This window comes from Plectropomus leopardus, chromosome 20 (assembly GCF_026936395.1).
Source record: "Plectropomus leopardus strain MGB_pleo_1.0 chromosome 20, ASM2693639v1, whole genome shotgun sequence".
NCBI classification, from domain to species: Eukaryota; Metazoa; Chordata; class Actinopteri; order Perciformes; family Serranidae; genus Plectropomus; species Plectropomus leopardus.
Genome location: NC_142195.1, coordinates 17,352,498 through 17,367,063, shown reverse-complemented (window position 1 = coordinate 17,367,063; position 14,566 = coordinate 17,352,498). Strand labels below are relative to the sequence as shown.

Sequence of the window (14,566 nt, the reverse complement as noted above, 5' to 3'; positions counted from 1 at the left end):
CTCAGCTCTCACTCAAAATGAATTCAACCTTGAAAAAAAAAATTCAGAAAACTAAAAATACACGAGTGCTAGAAATGAGCCGCCAAAATCAAAGTTTTGGCAATGTCAGACAAATATCATTTGAAAGTTTTTATAACAATTCAATGGAGCTCAACCAACCATTGGACAAGATACTGGGTCCTCTCATCCAATGGCTGCGCCTCATAGCTGTAACCATGGAGACGTCGTCAGGGGGTTATCTCTCACTGGCTGGATGGCCGAGACGTTGTGAAGGGCCAGTGTAACTCTGTCTCGGCTGGTGCTGACCTTTGACTAGCATGTTGGAGTATTTCTATTTTTTTCAACTGTTTTTAGCCAAGTTGCTCTTAGTTTTTTTTAAAAATATTTTTACCTGATATTATCTTGTCATTTTTTAAACCTTTATTTGAAACACAGACTGAGCCAAGATGGAAACTTTTGATCCTATGCTTTTGGTGGCTCAGTCGGTGCTGATCCTTATTTAAGCAAAGATGTGCAAAATCGACAAATGCAGCAATGATTTCGATAAAATGAAACAACATAAAAGACACTGACATAGATAAACAGCTGTCTATGTAGAGGTAAGTTTTGTCTTTATTATATTTGGACCATTTATGAAAACTGAGTTTAGCTGAAACAATGTACTGAACTTCAAACTTGCTGCTGCAAAAAGGCTGCAGTTGGCTTATGTGACAACCTATAAAAGCACTGCATATTTACTATAGGTGATACCTCTGGTAGCTGCAGGAAACATGCCAAATTAATCCACGTAAGGTAATGAGATCGTGCAGCTGAATGCAAGATGCAGGATCTGACGAGAGCTTTGTAAATTCATCCGTTGTCTTCTTGCTTTTCTCTCTGAATACCTATAAGCTGAGGGTCAAAAGGATGCAACAAGGCGCCCTGAGGTACATGGAGAGATTGAAATTCAATCCATGAGCATGTACGAGGGTGGAATATTAAAGCTCAATGCTCAAATGTAACTTTAGGTCACAGCATCGTGTGCAGGTTGACAGAGGTGAATCTTTCTGTATGCTAAGTGACAAAATCAAATCCTTACCAGCTGAAAGCCTTTAAATCAGATATACACCAGGCAGTGTTCAGCTTTTATAGGAGATAAACTTTATTCAGCAGTATTTATTTATTCCTATACATCCTTCACACAGCTCATTATTATTTCCTTTTTACAGAGAATGTGTGTGTGTTGTGTGTGTCATATGTAAAGGCTTTCCTCTTCCTGGCAAAGAATAAACACAATAACAAAAGACTGATATATATAATTTAGACTCAAAGAATGAGGTCACAGTTCACAGTAAAAATCTTTCAAGTTTTTGTTTATCTCTTAAGAACTTAAACCTGCAGTATTTATCATATTCATTAAAATTTCTGAAAACAGTAAGAAAAAACAAAACAAAAAAACCCTTCAGCTCAAGTCCATAATCCTCTCCCCATCACTGATATTGTAAAAACAAAACCAAAAAAACAAAATCGAGTTTCCCTTCTATATAAAAGCAAATTGTACGGTTTGGAGAAAGCGTTTGGTATGTATGAAAATATGTTTGGTGTGTGTGTCTCCTGTGCTAAAAGAAGTGGTAGTGGGGGACGGGGTAGGCGGGCACTTTCATGACAGGCAACAGAAGCATTCTCTTGGGCAAACCTAGAGGGGAGACATGAGAAGAGCACAGCTCTGCATGAGTCCAGGGCAATAAATAAACCAAGTGTTTCTATGCTCACTACACTACACACTACTCTGCATCTAGGTCCAACAAACACCCCTCGCATTACACAAACAGGGCTCCCAAAAGGGGGTAGTGTAAGTGTGTGAGAACAGACAGGATTGTGAGAACAGACAGGATTGTGTGCACACGAGGCGACACCCTTCAGCGATGGTTAAAGGAGCCGAGAAAGAGAGAGATTCAGAGTTAAAGAGAAGAAAAGAAATTTCCAAAGTTAGCAATTTGAAACCTGGAGTGACATCTCTTTTCTTGTGCTGCTTTCAGATGCCTTTTACAAGTATTTCAACCCTGAGCAACTGGGTATGAAATGTTTCATAAACTGCAAGAAATTAGTAGATTTTGAAAAATATTTTTAAAAAAAGAAGCTAGGAAAAACTATATTTATAGTTAATTATCATAATTACATATTTAAAATTATGTTACAGTATTGTTTTTCATTTTTTTGTTTTCTTTTTCTTTCTTTCAGGTAATTTTCCTGTACTTTTTCTTTCTCTTTATTCTTTTTATGATTGTATTATTTTACTTTTATTTTTATTTCTTGCTAATTTTGTTGCCCATTTTCTTCTTTAAATGTTTTTGAAAGAAATCATGCCAATACTTAATTAAAGATTAATTTTGGTTTATTACAGCATAGGTCTTGTTTCTGTAATTTTGACGATCTTTTTCCATTATTAAATGTTTTAGTCATCGAGCTAATTTGCTGAGAGCACAGGTCAACATAGCCTGGTCTCGCAGAAATACATAATATGACCATGACCTCTCAGTACCGCATTATGTGGTGGTGGCATATATAATGTATTAAAAATTCACAACATGCTGGCAACATGACAACAATGTTAACTGAAGGTTAATTATGATCCTTGCTCATGGTGGACACAAACTATCTAAGACAACGTCATTAGGTATTATAAAAACAGAAAAAGTCTACTTAGGGTGTAGCGGTGGATAGGTCAAACAAACACAGGACCTCGTTCTCCCTATGTGGAACCAAAAGTCAATTATTTTTTTTTTACTAAGTCTACTCACAAACTTTACCAACAACAACGTCACCACACTATGTTAACTAGTTTGCGTCATGTTATGTGATGTACTTACATCCTGTATAAGAGCTAACCAAGTATTATTCACCCCTAAATATTCTCCAAATGCGACCATTTCACAAAGCTAACCACATACCTAAAACTGTGACTGTTTGAAGTTTTTTTTCCATTGGCTTCATCTCTATGGTGCCGGCATGTAATTTTAGCACATTAGCAAAACGTGACGTCAATCATTGGAAGCTACTCTGTGCCAACTTTAGAGGGTATCATCATGTCTGTGTTCTATGGTCTAATGTTGTGATCTATGATCTAATATTCTATTTGGCACCACGGTCTGATGTTTTGTGTTCTTTGATTTAATGTTCCGTTTACAGTTTGATATTATTTTCTGTGTTCTATGGTCTTATGTTGTATTATGTTGTATTCTAATGTTCTCTTCTAGATGATGTTGTAATGTTTTGCATTCTATGGTCTAATGTTGTGTTGCATGACCTAATGTTCTATCTGACACTATGATCAAATGTTCTGTGTTCTAAGGTGTCATATGATGTGCTCCACAGAATGTTCTAGTGTTCTGCTGAGCCCAGCAGCATTATAGAATGTGTTCTATGAATCTGCCAACAAGAAAGCCCAAAGCAGCAGCGTGTGCTGGAGCTCAGTGAAAAAGCAGGAAACAGGATGAGAGCTTTGTATTAAAAAAAAAGCTTAAAGTGGTTCCCAATGTTTTCATGTGCCTTTTTTCTCCCCTCTGACTGAAATGAAAGCCCCAGTGGAGCCAAACCAAAGATCATTTTTAACAATTCAGACACATGCTGCTCTTATTCTGGAAAATGGATTTAATAGTAATAATACTATCAGTGCAAAACAATCTATCTCTCATTTTCATTCTTCCCTGGTCTGCAGCTCAGCATCATATGTCAAATGGGTGTCTAAAGAAAAAAGCAGATTTCCACCTTAACTCACCTAAACAGCAGGCGCATCTAGTATTTTCTATATTTGGCCTCAGACTTTCCACAGTTTCTGTGGTAACATGTTGGGCACCACTGAGCGAGAAGCAGAGCTCAACAAAGACAAAAACCACCCCAGCAAGGTCCAAAAGCTGTTCTGACGCAAATTGTGAGGTAAATGTTTCATTCCAGGACCTAATTCTGAGTGTAATTCTAGTTTTCATGTCCATCTTCTCTTTCAAATAACACGAACTGAACTTCCTACCTTCATGTGGGAGGTTACAGCTCAGGTTAAAGCTCAGGGTCAGCTGAACTCACAACAATCACCCACCAGGATACGTGACAGTACTGATGAGTCACAGGGCAGAGGTGCTCACAGTGTGCAACGACTAATGCTTCATCACTCCCACAGAAGACAGCGGGCATTTAATCTGCTCTTTATTAGCCAAGTCTTTTCATTGGCCAGGCATGATTCAGATGACTGAATGCCTTCTTAAATATGTCGCAAGTTATGGCCATTAGCAAACTTTAAAGAAGTATAATATAATAAAAATAATTCCATCAGTCACAAAAATTTGCTAGTTGGATTAACCCTTTAACGCCTAGATCAACATCAGTTTTCTTGTGCTACATTCGGATGCCTTTCACAGACTTTTAAACCTGAAAAAAGGGCTTTCATTGCTTTTGAAAACATGGGGAAAAGACAATGAGCAACAATAAGCAAAACATGTCCCGCAGATTGTGTTAAATGTGTGTGTGTTTTGGGTGGAGTGGATGGGGCACACTTTCTTAAAGTCACTTTCTTTGTTGGTTTTATTTATTTTTTATTTTTACTTTTTTTTTTTGTAGCTTATAAATGTCTTGCTAAGTTTTGGGCCATTTCCTGTTAAATTAATCATTGCCTTTCCCTGATGATTTTGAAAGGAACCAAGCCAATTTGCTCAGGTTTCAAAGGGTTAAAGGAGAACCTACCATTGAATTCTGAGTATTTCAGTAAGCGCTGCAGTCACAATAACATGTGAAAAGTGCTCTGATGCCAGGGACTGAAACGAAACACCCCAAATAAATCCAAAGTTCCAGCTCCACTATAAACACAAAAACTAAGGCGCATTTCATATTAAGGGCAGTTGGGATCTCAGGGGGGTACTAGATGTCTACCTGGGGCCCCAGATCAGTTTCCCTGAGCACATAAGATCCATTCAAACTTAAAGCTGTAGGATGGACAGAGGGGCCTCCCAATGCTACATGTGTGCACACACAACACAAGGCAGAGTCTGTCGAGGTGTGACAGAGGGAAGCATGTGTGAGTGAATTTTGCACCAATACCAAGGCTGTTACAGGTCAAGGACTAGTATAAACTTTAGCCTATGCATGTGTGTGAGCGAGACCTGTGAAGATATAAGAACCCCGCAGCAGCAGTAACATGACAGGAGCAGCGCTGCAGTGGCAAAGCTCCCCTTCACTCTGTCTTAAATAACTGTGGGTAAAGTGAGGAACTAACACTATGGGCTCTGGTAATCCACAGACACTCAGCTTGCTTTGCTCGGGGGCCACTTTTGCAAAATGACAGGAGACCAGGGTTGCAGCAGACCCATACATGTTTCTAAGATTTTAGGACATTTCTAGGATTTCAGATTATTTCTGTGATTAGGATGTTTCTACAATTTCAGAACATTTCTACGATTTTAGGACATTTCTAGGACTTACGGACATTTCTCTGTTTTCAAACATTTTGAGGATTTTCGAATGTTTCTAGGATTTTATGTCATTATGGGGCTTAACTAGGACCCCTGTCGAGGGTTGCAGGGGATCCTTCACTGGCACTTTTTTTGATAAACAAGCTCTATTTTTTAATGCTGTTTTATGCACTCTGGCACCTTAGGTATACTGAAGTATAAAACCATTCCCAGTGTGAATCACTTTATTTTTATTTTTATCTAGAAAGTGGTTGGGGGGCCACTTGGCAGCCTTTCTGGGGCCAGATTTGGCCTATGGGCCATGAATTAAGTATCACTGTACTAACCTCAACAGAACTGAAGATGGTGGCAACAAAAGCAGCGTGCCTGGGTTTTTATAAGTCCAGAAAAGCTTGTAAGGTCAGTTAGAGGTAGCGTCTTCTAAACTTTTCTATTTTCATTCAACATAAGCAAAGGCAAAGGACTGCTAGTGCAGCTGTGTGTGTCATGTTTATGATTGGTTTCTGGGAGTTTTGGCATAAAAGCTTATGCCTGACAGCAGCTCTTTACTGACAGAGTATTGATGCATAAGAGATGAGGGAGTGAGTGGCCACAAGCCGATTAAGACACAAGTTGTGAGCGGACAAAAAGCCAAAGTACAGACAGATTTGCTTGATGCACACAACAAAGACGCAACAGCAAAAGATTTGTTTAATCATGACTGAAATTCAGTGCCAAACTCTAAAACTTGGAGAAGATCAAGTTTTAAAGTAGTTTTGAAAAAAGGGGAGAAATTAAAGCAAAAGGAAGTGGAGAAAAAGGATTTCAGGGGTATTAAAAACCTATTATAGAGTTAATTTACCCACTAGTAGTTAGCTGTTATGTTGGGTTAGAAGTGAACAGCATAGTTAGAGAAGAAAAGGTGAAAGAAGGTAATAGATGGGAGAAATTAGTCGACAGGTAAAACAACCAAGAAGCACGTACCATATGCAGGAGCAGCTGCTGCAGCAGGGCTGTAGCCATACGGTGTCCCAAAGCCTGTTGCAGAAGAGGTTATAGGGTTTAAATTCAATTGCACACTTGTTTAATTAAAGGTAGCATTTTTCAACATCTTTGGTAAGTTTAAATGAATGTTTGGGCCGGTCTGCACTGTGGCAGACAGCTGTGGGTTCAGAGTGAGCAGAAGCCACACCACTTCTTAATAAGTTTCACATAGGGCACATTCACTCATTCACACACAGCAGGGTCATATGAGTTCAGCATGGGTTCAACACAAACACAAACAAAAAAACTAAAGGTAGGATCCAACAAATGTGGGTAGAAATAATTTGACATGATATAGGGTACAATGATAATAATATTAATAATTTTATATAATTATTATTTTATTTCTATTCTTTGATTTTTCTCTCGTCTCTTGGATTTTCTACTTGCTCTATGTATCCCTCTCTTGTTTCAATAAAAAATTGGGACATATATCTCAAAATTTCAGAAACAATGCTTTCTGTCTCACCAAAAACAACAAAACCACACACAACTATCCTCTCACTACCTGGTGTGACATATCCAGGTGCAGCCGCGCTGACGAAGGCTCCTCTTGCGAGGGCTGCTCTTCCTCTTCCTCTGGCTACCTGAGCTGCTACTGCAGAGGCTGCTGCTGCCGCGGCCAGGGCTCCTTTAGTCTGAACACAGACACACATTATATATAAGTGTGTCTAAAACACTCAAAGATACACACAAGATAAAGATATATAGATACACAGATATATGTCTTATCCGAGACAATGCTCTGATGCAGTATGGGTGTCATCACTGACAAATCTGTTGGCAGACGGGCTCATTGACAGAAGTGGTGGATAAGTGGTGATCTGATAACTGCCAAGTATTGAACTGATTGATTAGACACTTGTTAAACGTAGTTCCATTGATTACTGAAGGGTGAACAGAGTGGACAAATCATGCCGCGGCTCCACAGAGATGATTACTGATCACTAAAGACGTTTAAACTTTATCATCTTTAAAGCTGCACTGACAGTTGGGCTCTCAAGGAAGAGAGGAACAGATTGCTTCGATTTTATGTTTCATTTTGTATGCATTAACGCTCCAGACTGAAGCAGAGCACTCTGTGTCTGGTATGTACGTATGTGTGTCTCCTTACCTGAGGCAATATCTTCTTTTTCTTGTTTGCAGCTGCATTGGGACCAGAAAAGAGTTTTTCCAGAGCTGCGAGAGCAGCACTGGCCTTTGCTACTTTTTTGTTGGGGCCTGCCCCTCGAAACTTCTGCCCATCGACCTCCACCTGCACACGCGCAAACACACAGAATATAAAATAATACTCTAAATATGTTTTATGTTTATAGTCAATAGGAACACTGCACTTTGGCTCACTGGTAAAAACTCATTTTTCCACAATGGATTTGTGTTCTAATTATCATATCTGTTAGTGTTTTCATATTTTATGTTACAGCTCTGTCAAAACTAACAATCATACAATAATTCTTCCCAAAACTGATGTGTTTATCAGTCATCAGTAACTCAGCCAGCGAGTCTGTACACAGGATGGCTTGTTTAGCAGTGGCCCACTGTCAAGCAGGCTTGCTAATCAATCAGCAGAGCGATGGAGCAGCCAGGCATGTCGGAAAACAACACACCCCACAGAGAACGGGCCTGCTCCAGGAAGCAAGTTGACTGATTGACGCTGCCGGTGATCAGCCTGTTTCTGAGTGTGTGGCTTGGACTCTATGTGTCTCCTCCTGGCTAGAGTGCATGTGTATTTTTTCTGTCATTTTTGATTATGTCATGGGCCCACACTCTTTTACATGTGTATGCATTTAAATTTTTTTCCCCACAGTCTGTCAGTGTGTGCACACGGAGATCTTACCTCCATAACAAAGCGTTTGTCGTGGCTGCCTCCACTTTCAGAGATGAGTTCATACTTGAGGCCTCGTCTCTTTTCGTTTAGCTCCATGACGGGATTCTTCCCACTGGCCGTCAGTATGGGACCCTGAGTTCGCACCTGGGGAGTGGAAAGGTTATAAGTCATTTAATCTCAATGCATCTTCATACCTTTATGAAACCACATAGTGGACAGTAAACCTGCAAAATGGAGCTTGATGTGAATAAACAAGAGCATGACTGTAAGCAGGGTGAAGCTTAAAGTTTTGATACCTTTATGTCCTTAAATTAGAGTGACTGTTACATTTTAATCACTTAAAAATCTAGATTTCTTTGATGCTTGTGTGCATTTATGTATTAGTGCACGATTCTCATTTCCCACCTCCAGTGTGTTGGAACTGTCTGAAGAGTGTGTTGGGTTATTGCTAGTGTGCGACGACGTCTCGCTCTTTCCTTCACCATCCGACTTCTCGTCTGAACTCATGGGGTCCAGGTCTGAGTCGAAACCTGTCGGATAGCCCATCGCCTGGAGAACCTATAATGGGAAGATGATGATAAAGTGAAAAGGAGTTGTGAGGAAAGAAACTGCAAAGAAAAACTAGAATTACTGCCTACAGTTGTATGCCTCTGAAAACCAGTCAAATTCAGCTACACTTTACATCCATGTCTGTCCAGACTAATATGTTGACATGAAAGTAGCTACAAAGGTGTTAAAAACTAAAGCTACAATATGGATTCCCAGAAAGAACCAATACTGGTTTAAAGAAAAAATAATAATTAAAAAAACAACAAAAAACTAAACAAGTTGTATCTTGCTTTTGTGCAGGCCTAAATGGATTTCTTAATAACCTATATGTTAGTGAGATGTAATTGTTGACATAACTCACTTAATGGGATGAGACAGATTTAGCAATATGAAAATAATTTCGCACAGATACATGGACATGTGTGATGACTGCGAGCTGCCAGCTAAGGGCAATAAGGATAAAAAGCGATGCACAGACAGGAAATTCAACCATATCTGCAAACCCTTCACTGCCTTGATGACACAAAGTACTGTATTTTAAAAAAAAGACTGCAGCATCCTGCATGTACTGAAATGACAGATCTAATCTAACTCACACAATGATTACAGAAAAAAACATTATAATACACTGTCTGCACAGAACTATGGGAGTCTACTGTAAGTCTTTGACAGCATGCAGAGCAGCAAAGTGATTCAGGACAATATGCACACGAGAGAATAGAAGAATGACACGTTTTTTGTTTTTTTTTTTACCCAAATGGTGTACAGTGGGAGAGTACAGCAGAGAGACAGAGGGAGAAACTGAAGCAGAGAAGTGGAGATCAAAAGGTGAGTGCATGAGAGAGAGAAAGTGAGTGAGAAGGAGAATGGAAAAGGGGGAGAAAGAGCCTTTTATGGGAATGGAGCGGATAGCGGATTATCCCGGCTCTGTGCTCTGGAGAGCCTCTTTGTTCACAACCACTTTGGGATTACATGGATTTGCCCACCTCCATCTCTCCACACACGCACACACACAAACATACAGACAGAAACACATTTTAGGTACGCTCAGGTTTGACTGCGGCTGGAGCTTAGAAAGTCCTTCGGGTAGCCAAAAAAATAATCTTCCCTCTTTTCATATTAGCAGATCTTTTATTATTTAGCTGTTCTGTCAAACAGTTTGTCCTAGGGATGTCCTGATCAATTTTTTTTGCTGATATTGAGTCCTGATCCGAGACTTGTATTTACCTAGATAATACAGATGCTTAATGCATACTTCAAGTACTTTAAAGCCACTGAAAATAAAAATAAAAACCTGCATCCAAACAGGTCCTAAGGGTTTTTCTATTTCTTTTTTATTTAATATTAAATATAATATTATTTAATATTTAATATGGCTTATATCACAATTCCACTTAGTGCCCAATTCCACTTTGTTTTTTCAACGAAAATAACAAAGTAAACACACTAAAATTTGTCTTCAGAAATTGCTCTCAAAACGTCTTAGTGTAGCTTTGTAACACAAGTACAGAACACCATAAATAAATAATATAATCACAGATCCACTTCAAGTAGTGTTATAACTGAACTTAAACATCCCCAGTTCCAACAAATAAAAATTGGTTGCAATTCCACTTATTGCACTATTAAAGTAAAACTTATTCACTAAAAATGAACAACAAAAATTTCTACTCTACTAGCGGTATAGCAGCTTAAGTTGGACATGAAAAAAAACAGTTTCTACTTATTGTAGTACCAGCAAGTCGTGCTCGACTTTTGCGACACCTGTCACACGGATGTAAACAAAAGATCCAGTGGGATGTGTGCTCAGAATAATCAGTCTCAAACAATTAAAAAATACATTTCGGGCCCTATACAGATCCTTCTGACCCAATCGGGACATCACCAATTTGGCCGAATGAGCACAGACATAAATCAGAGAAGATGCTCGACTCCTGTCAGTTGCACATACATACAACACACGTGACTCCTTTTGAAATTCTTTACCTTGACGGCGACATGGAGCTTGGCGGTCTTCTTGGAGGATCCAGATGCTTCATAAATAGTTCCATCCAGATCCACAGACATGGTAAAGACTGGAGCGTGAACCGGGCCCGACTGGGACAGCAGGCGATACTGCAGCCCCGGCCGGATCTGGTTCAACCGCATCAGGGCGTTCATTGGCTGGTTGGAGTCTATGGCTTTACTGTCTAGGACTAATGGAAAAAATGGAGGGAGTATGGTTATAGTAGAAAGTGGAGCATATTAGGAAAAATTCAGTAAGGTTTTGTAGAGGGTGTACCAATTATCCATCTGGAATTGGACAGACTGGGCCAATTCAGAGATACTGTAAGTAATAAATCACATTTTCTAAAGGTTTTCAGGCCCCTTGCTAAGTTGTTTTCATGATGAATAAAAGGGCCTTTATTTTCTTTCTCTTTCAATCACTTTCCTCCTGTTCGCCAATATCTAAAAATGCCTCTCTGTCTCCATTAGTCGTGGTTCATCTTCTCCTTGTATGAAGAAAGAGCTGGGGATGGTTGGGTGGCCTACTAAAACGTTAGCAATCAATACTATCGATCTGCCTCCAGGGGATGGAAGGAAGGTGGAAGGGAGAGAAGCAGACAGGGAAAAAATAGAGACGGGGAGAGAAGCAAGGCTTGTCTGTAGACAACAGAATATGATTATTTCCATTTCTAAGCTTTGTGCTGCTTTGTTTTCGGTGTTTGAATAAAAAATAAGGAGAATCCGAGGCTGAATTGAGCTTTTGTGAGATGGTATTTATGCTCATTCTCTTCTTCATGTATGAAGAATTTCTTTTCTTTTCAAGTTTAAAATGATTGAGGTGAATAAACAGAAAAAGCAAAAGAAATAGCTGATAACACTCTTCTTTCTCTCCCTCCTTGTCGCACCTTTCCTCAGATTCCTCTTCATCTTCTTGATGAGGTCTTTGTCATCCATCGCTCCATCCTCATATGGCCTCTTCAGACCTAAGCCTAGAGAGAGAGCAAGAGAAAAGACAGGGTTACTAATTAATCAATGACTTCAAGAGATGCTTACATGAAAACACACACAAAGGCACTTGTGTGTGACAAAAAGACAGGGAGGCAAAGGCTCAGAAAACAAATATTATGTAAGAAGCAGCATAAAGATGGATGAACTCACAGAGAAGATAAACAGAGCCGACAGGCAGACCAGCAAACAATGAGGAAGACATATAAGCTCCCTTCCTACATGCACCTTAATCTGGTAATGCTCTGGCAATTTTCCATGTTGGTGTCACGAGGCACCAAAAAGGCTCGAGTCTATTTTCCATGAAAGTCGCTTTGAAAATTTGCCAACTTTGTCATGGGTGAACAAAAACCAGAAACATTCCCCAATAACCCACACACAGGCTTAAGACATTTCACCAAGGCTAGTGTGTTTTTTTTGCTGTGATACTGCAAAAAATACATCAGATATATTCATCAGATACTATATGTTTGTGTTGCTTCACATGTCAGCAATATAGACAGCACTGTCAGTGCTTGTGGGTAGAAAAACCACCAAAAGCATCCAAAAAGGTCACGTCATGTGTGAAAAGATTTGATGCCAAGTCAGACATATGTACAAAAGCCTTCTGCCTGAACCCTGCAATGCTGCAGGTTTTATGTAAGAATGACAGACAAACAGACAAGCCTTCAAACAGCATGAAAAATAGATACATGCTGGCTTAAAACCTAAATAGACTATAAGGCACAGACGAACAAGGAAAGAAAGACACATGTGTGGGAGTGTAAACATGCAAGTAGGCACACCTTCTTTATCAGACCACGGGTATTTCTGCGATGGTTTATTTGAGGGAAGAGGCTCCATCTCCAAAACCTTGTAGATCTGTCCAAATGCCATGAGTCTGAGGGCATGCTGTTGAATGCAAAACATGGGAAAACAAAGAAAGTTGAGAAGTTACATTCAAACATTATTGACAGTATAGTATGGACAAAAGCAGTCAAATTATTTGCTGTTCTTATACAGGCAAAGAGATACTGTAATATTGTCTGTGAAGGCTCATGCACAGGTGTAAAGGAGGTAATGTCCATAGGTAAGAGAGAATTTTCTTAGACCTTGGCAGGTAAAGCCTGAACACCTTTCAGGACTGAATGTTGTATTTCTATATTAATTTTATTGCAAGGACAGTTTGTGGGGAAAAAGTGAATATATTGATGTCTGTATTGGTTGTTAGAGAAGTGAGTGGTTACATAACGGCATAACGAATATCAGCAAAAAATCCAATATCATGCATCTCTGGTGTGAACACAGCATTAGACCTTTCCTGCCTTATAAATGCCCACTTTTCTCAAACAGCACAGTTCCAGTTTACCAAGAAGGGTGGAGTGACCCCTCTAATTTAATGTTAAATATGATCCTGAAACTTGTTACTTATAATTAATAAATTACGATCATAATAACAAAGAACCACTGCAAAGTGAATGCCCTTCATTTTGAATTTGTGGAAAAGCAGTCATATTCTGTTTTCTTATTGTGATGTTTCTTACCTCATGCAGAGAATGACAAATCAATAATGTTATTTTTTCTCTAAAACTTGTATTAGAGCTTTTATTAAATGTGAAATGAAGATGCTGTGCTGATTTCAGACAAAGCAGGAGGTGGTAAATTCGGGTTGAAAAACTAAGCGAGACAAGACATTAAGAGGCTGATGTGAAGTAATTCATCTGAACAAAGTTAGGAGGCCATGTCCAAACACAGAAGCACATGGGTAAAGTTGAACAGCACATAATATGTAAATGAGCAACAAATCTCCGCCAGATCTGTGCATTCATTAATGTCACACGTCTTTAAATACACCATGAGTTGTTTTGCAACACACAGCATCAAGTTTGTACACAAAGGTATGTGGAGTATTTATTCTCTACCATTTGATATCAATAGCATCAGCACATATACTGACAGTATGTCTGTGTGTGAACTGATGATTCTATATCTACTGTACATGTCCTCAATCTACACAAACAATTAGAAAGATAACCAGAATGGCACACAAGTGGCCCTGCTAATACAAATCCATTAAGGAGGTAGAGTGTCTCAGATATTCATGAGGCTCGCTGTAGCTCATTGACAGAACAGCTCCCTCTCTTCTATCTGCTCTTGTATCTGCTCCAATACAATTATCCCCATTGACATTCCTGCCTCGTTCCTGCTGCCTTCAAAGGAAATGGACGGCAGGATTCACTAAGCCATGCGGCTCAGAGGTTGCCCTGCTCAGCCGAGTGTGTGTGTGTGAAGAAGGACATGACAGCCCGCACGCCCACAGTGCAAGCACACAAATACTGTTCTCGGGGTGTCAGAGATGGATTTATGGCTTGCAATGGCAATAGTTTCCCACACCAATCATTAAAATGCAGCACCACACAGCTCTTTCTGGAGATGCGCACTCACACTTCCACAAGTGCGTGTGTGTGTATGTGCATGCAGATTGTGTGGTTGGGGTGATGATGGGGTCTTTCTGTCTGGTAATAGGCGTGTTGCTTACTGATTCCCACACACTGACAGCTCAGGGCAAGTGCAGCTGGGTGATAACAACTGTGTCTTTAAGCTAGCTGATGTCTGTGTGTGTGTGTGTGTGTGTGTGTGTGAGAGCTTGTGTACCTGTGCGCGGTAGGTAATGGCCTCAGCCTGCTGGTCGGTCATGTTGGCCAGTGTGTTTGTTGGCTCTTTCTCACATGGGTCGTGTAAACCTGGACCACCTGGG

At 39.7% G+C, this 14,566-nt stretch overlaps 1 protein-coding gene across 3 annotated transcripts in view; it reads right to left on the bottom strand.

Moving 5' to 3' along the window:
* Window positions 1-14,566, bottom strand: part of strbp (spermatid perinuclear RNA binding protein) — a 104,287-nt gene that overhangs the window by 8,653 nt on the left and 81,068 nt on the right. For 2 of the 3 annotated variants that reach the window (XM_088070777.1, XM_088070776.1), the window contains exons 10-18: window positions 14,464-14,561; window positions 12,615-12,720; window positions 11,730-11,813; window positions 10,825-11,033; window positions 8,695-8,847; window positions 8,299-8,433; window positions 7,576-7,716; window positions 6,970-7,099; window positions 6,402-6,455 (exon numbers count right to left, since the gene is read on the bottom strand). In XM_088070777.1, coding sequence (XP_087926903.1) covers window positions 6,402-6,455; window positions 6,970-7,099; window positions 7,576-7,716; window positions 8,299-8,433; window positions 8,695-8,847; window positions 10,825-11,033; window positions 11,730-11,813; window positions 12,615-12,720; window positions 14,464-14,561 — 1,110 coding nt within the window. Of the gene's footprint in view, window positions 1-1,117; window positions 1,676-6,401; window positions 6,456-6,969; window positions 7,100-7,575; window positions 7,717-8,298; window positions 8,434-8,694; window positions 8,848-10,824; window positions 11,034-11,729; window positions 11,814-12,614; window positions 12,721-14,463; window positions 14,562-14,566 lie in introns of those variants that run through there. The other variant, XM_042508862.2, reaches the window with a different exon arrangement.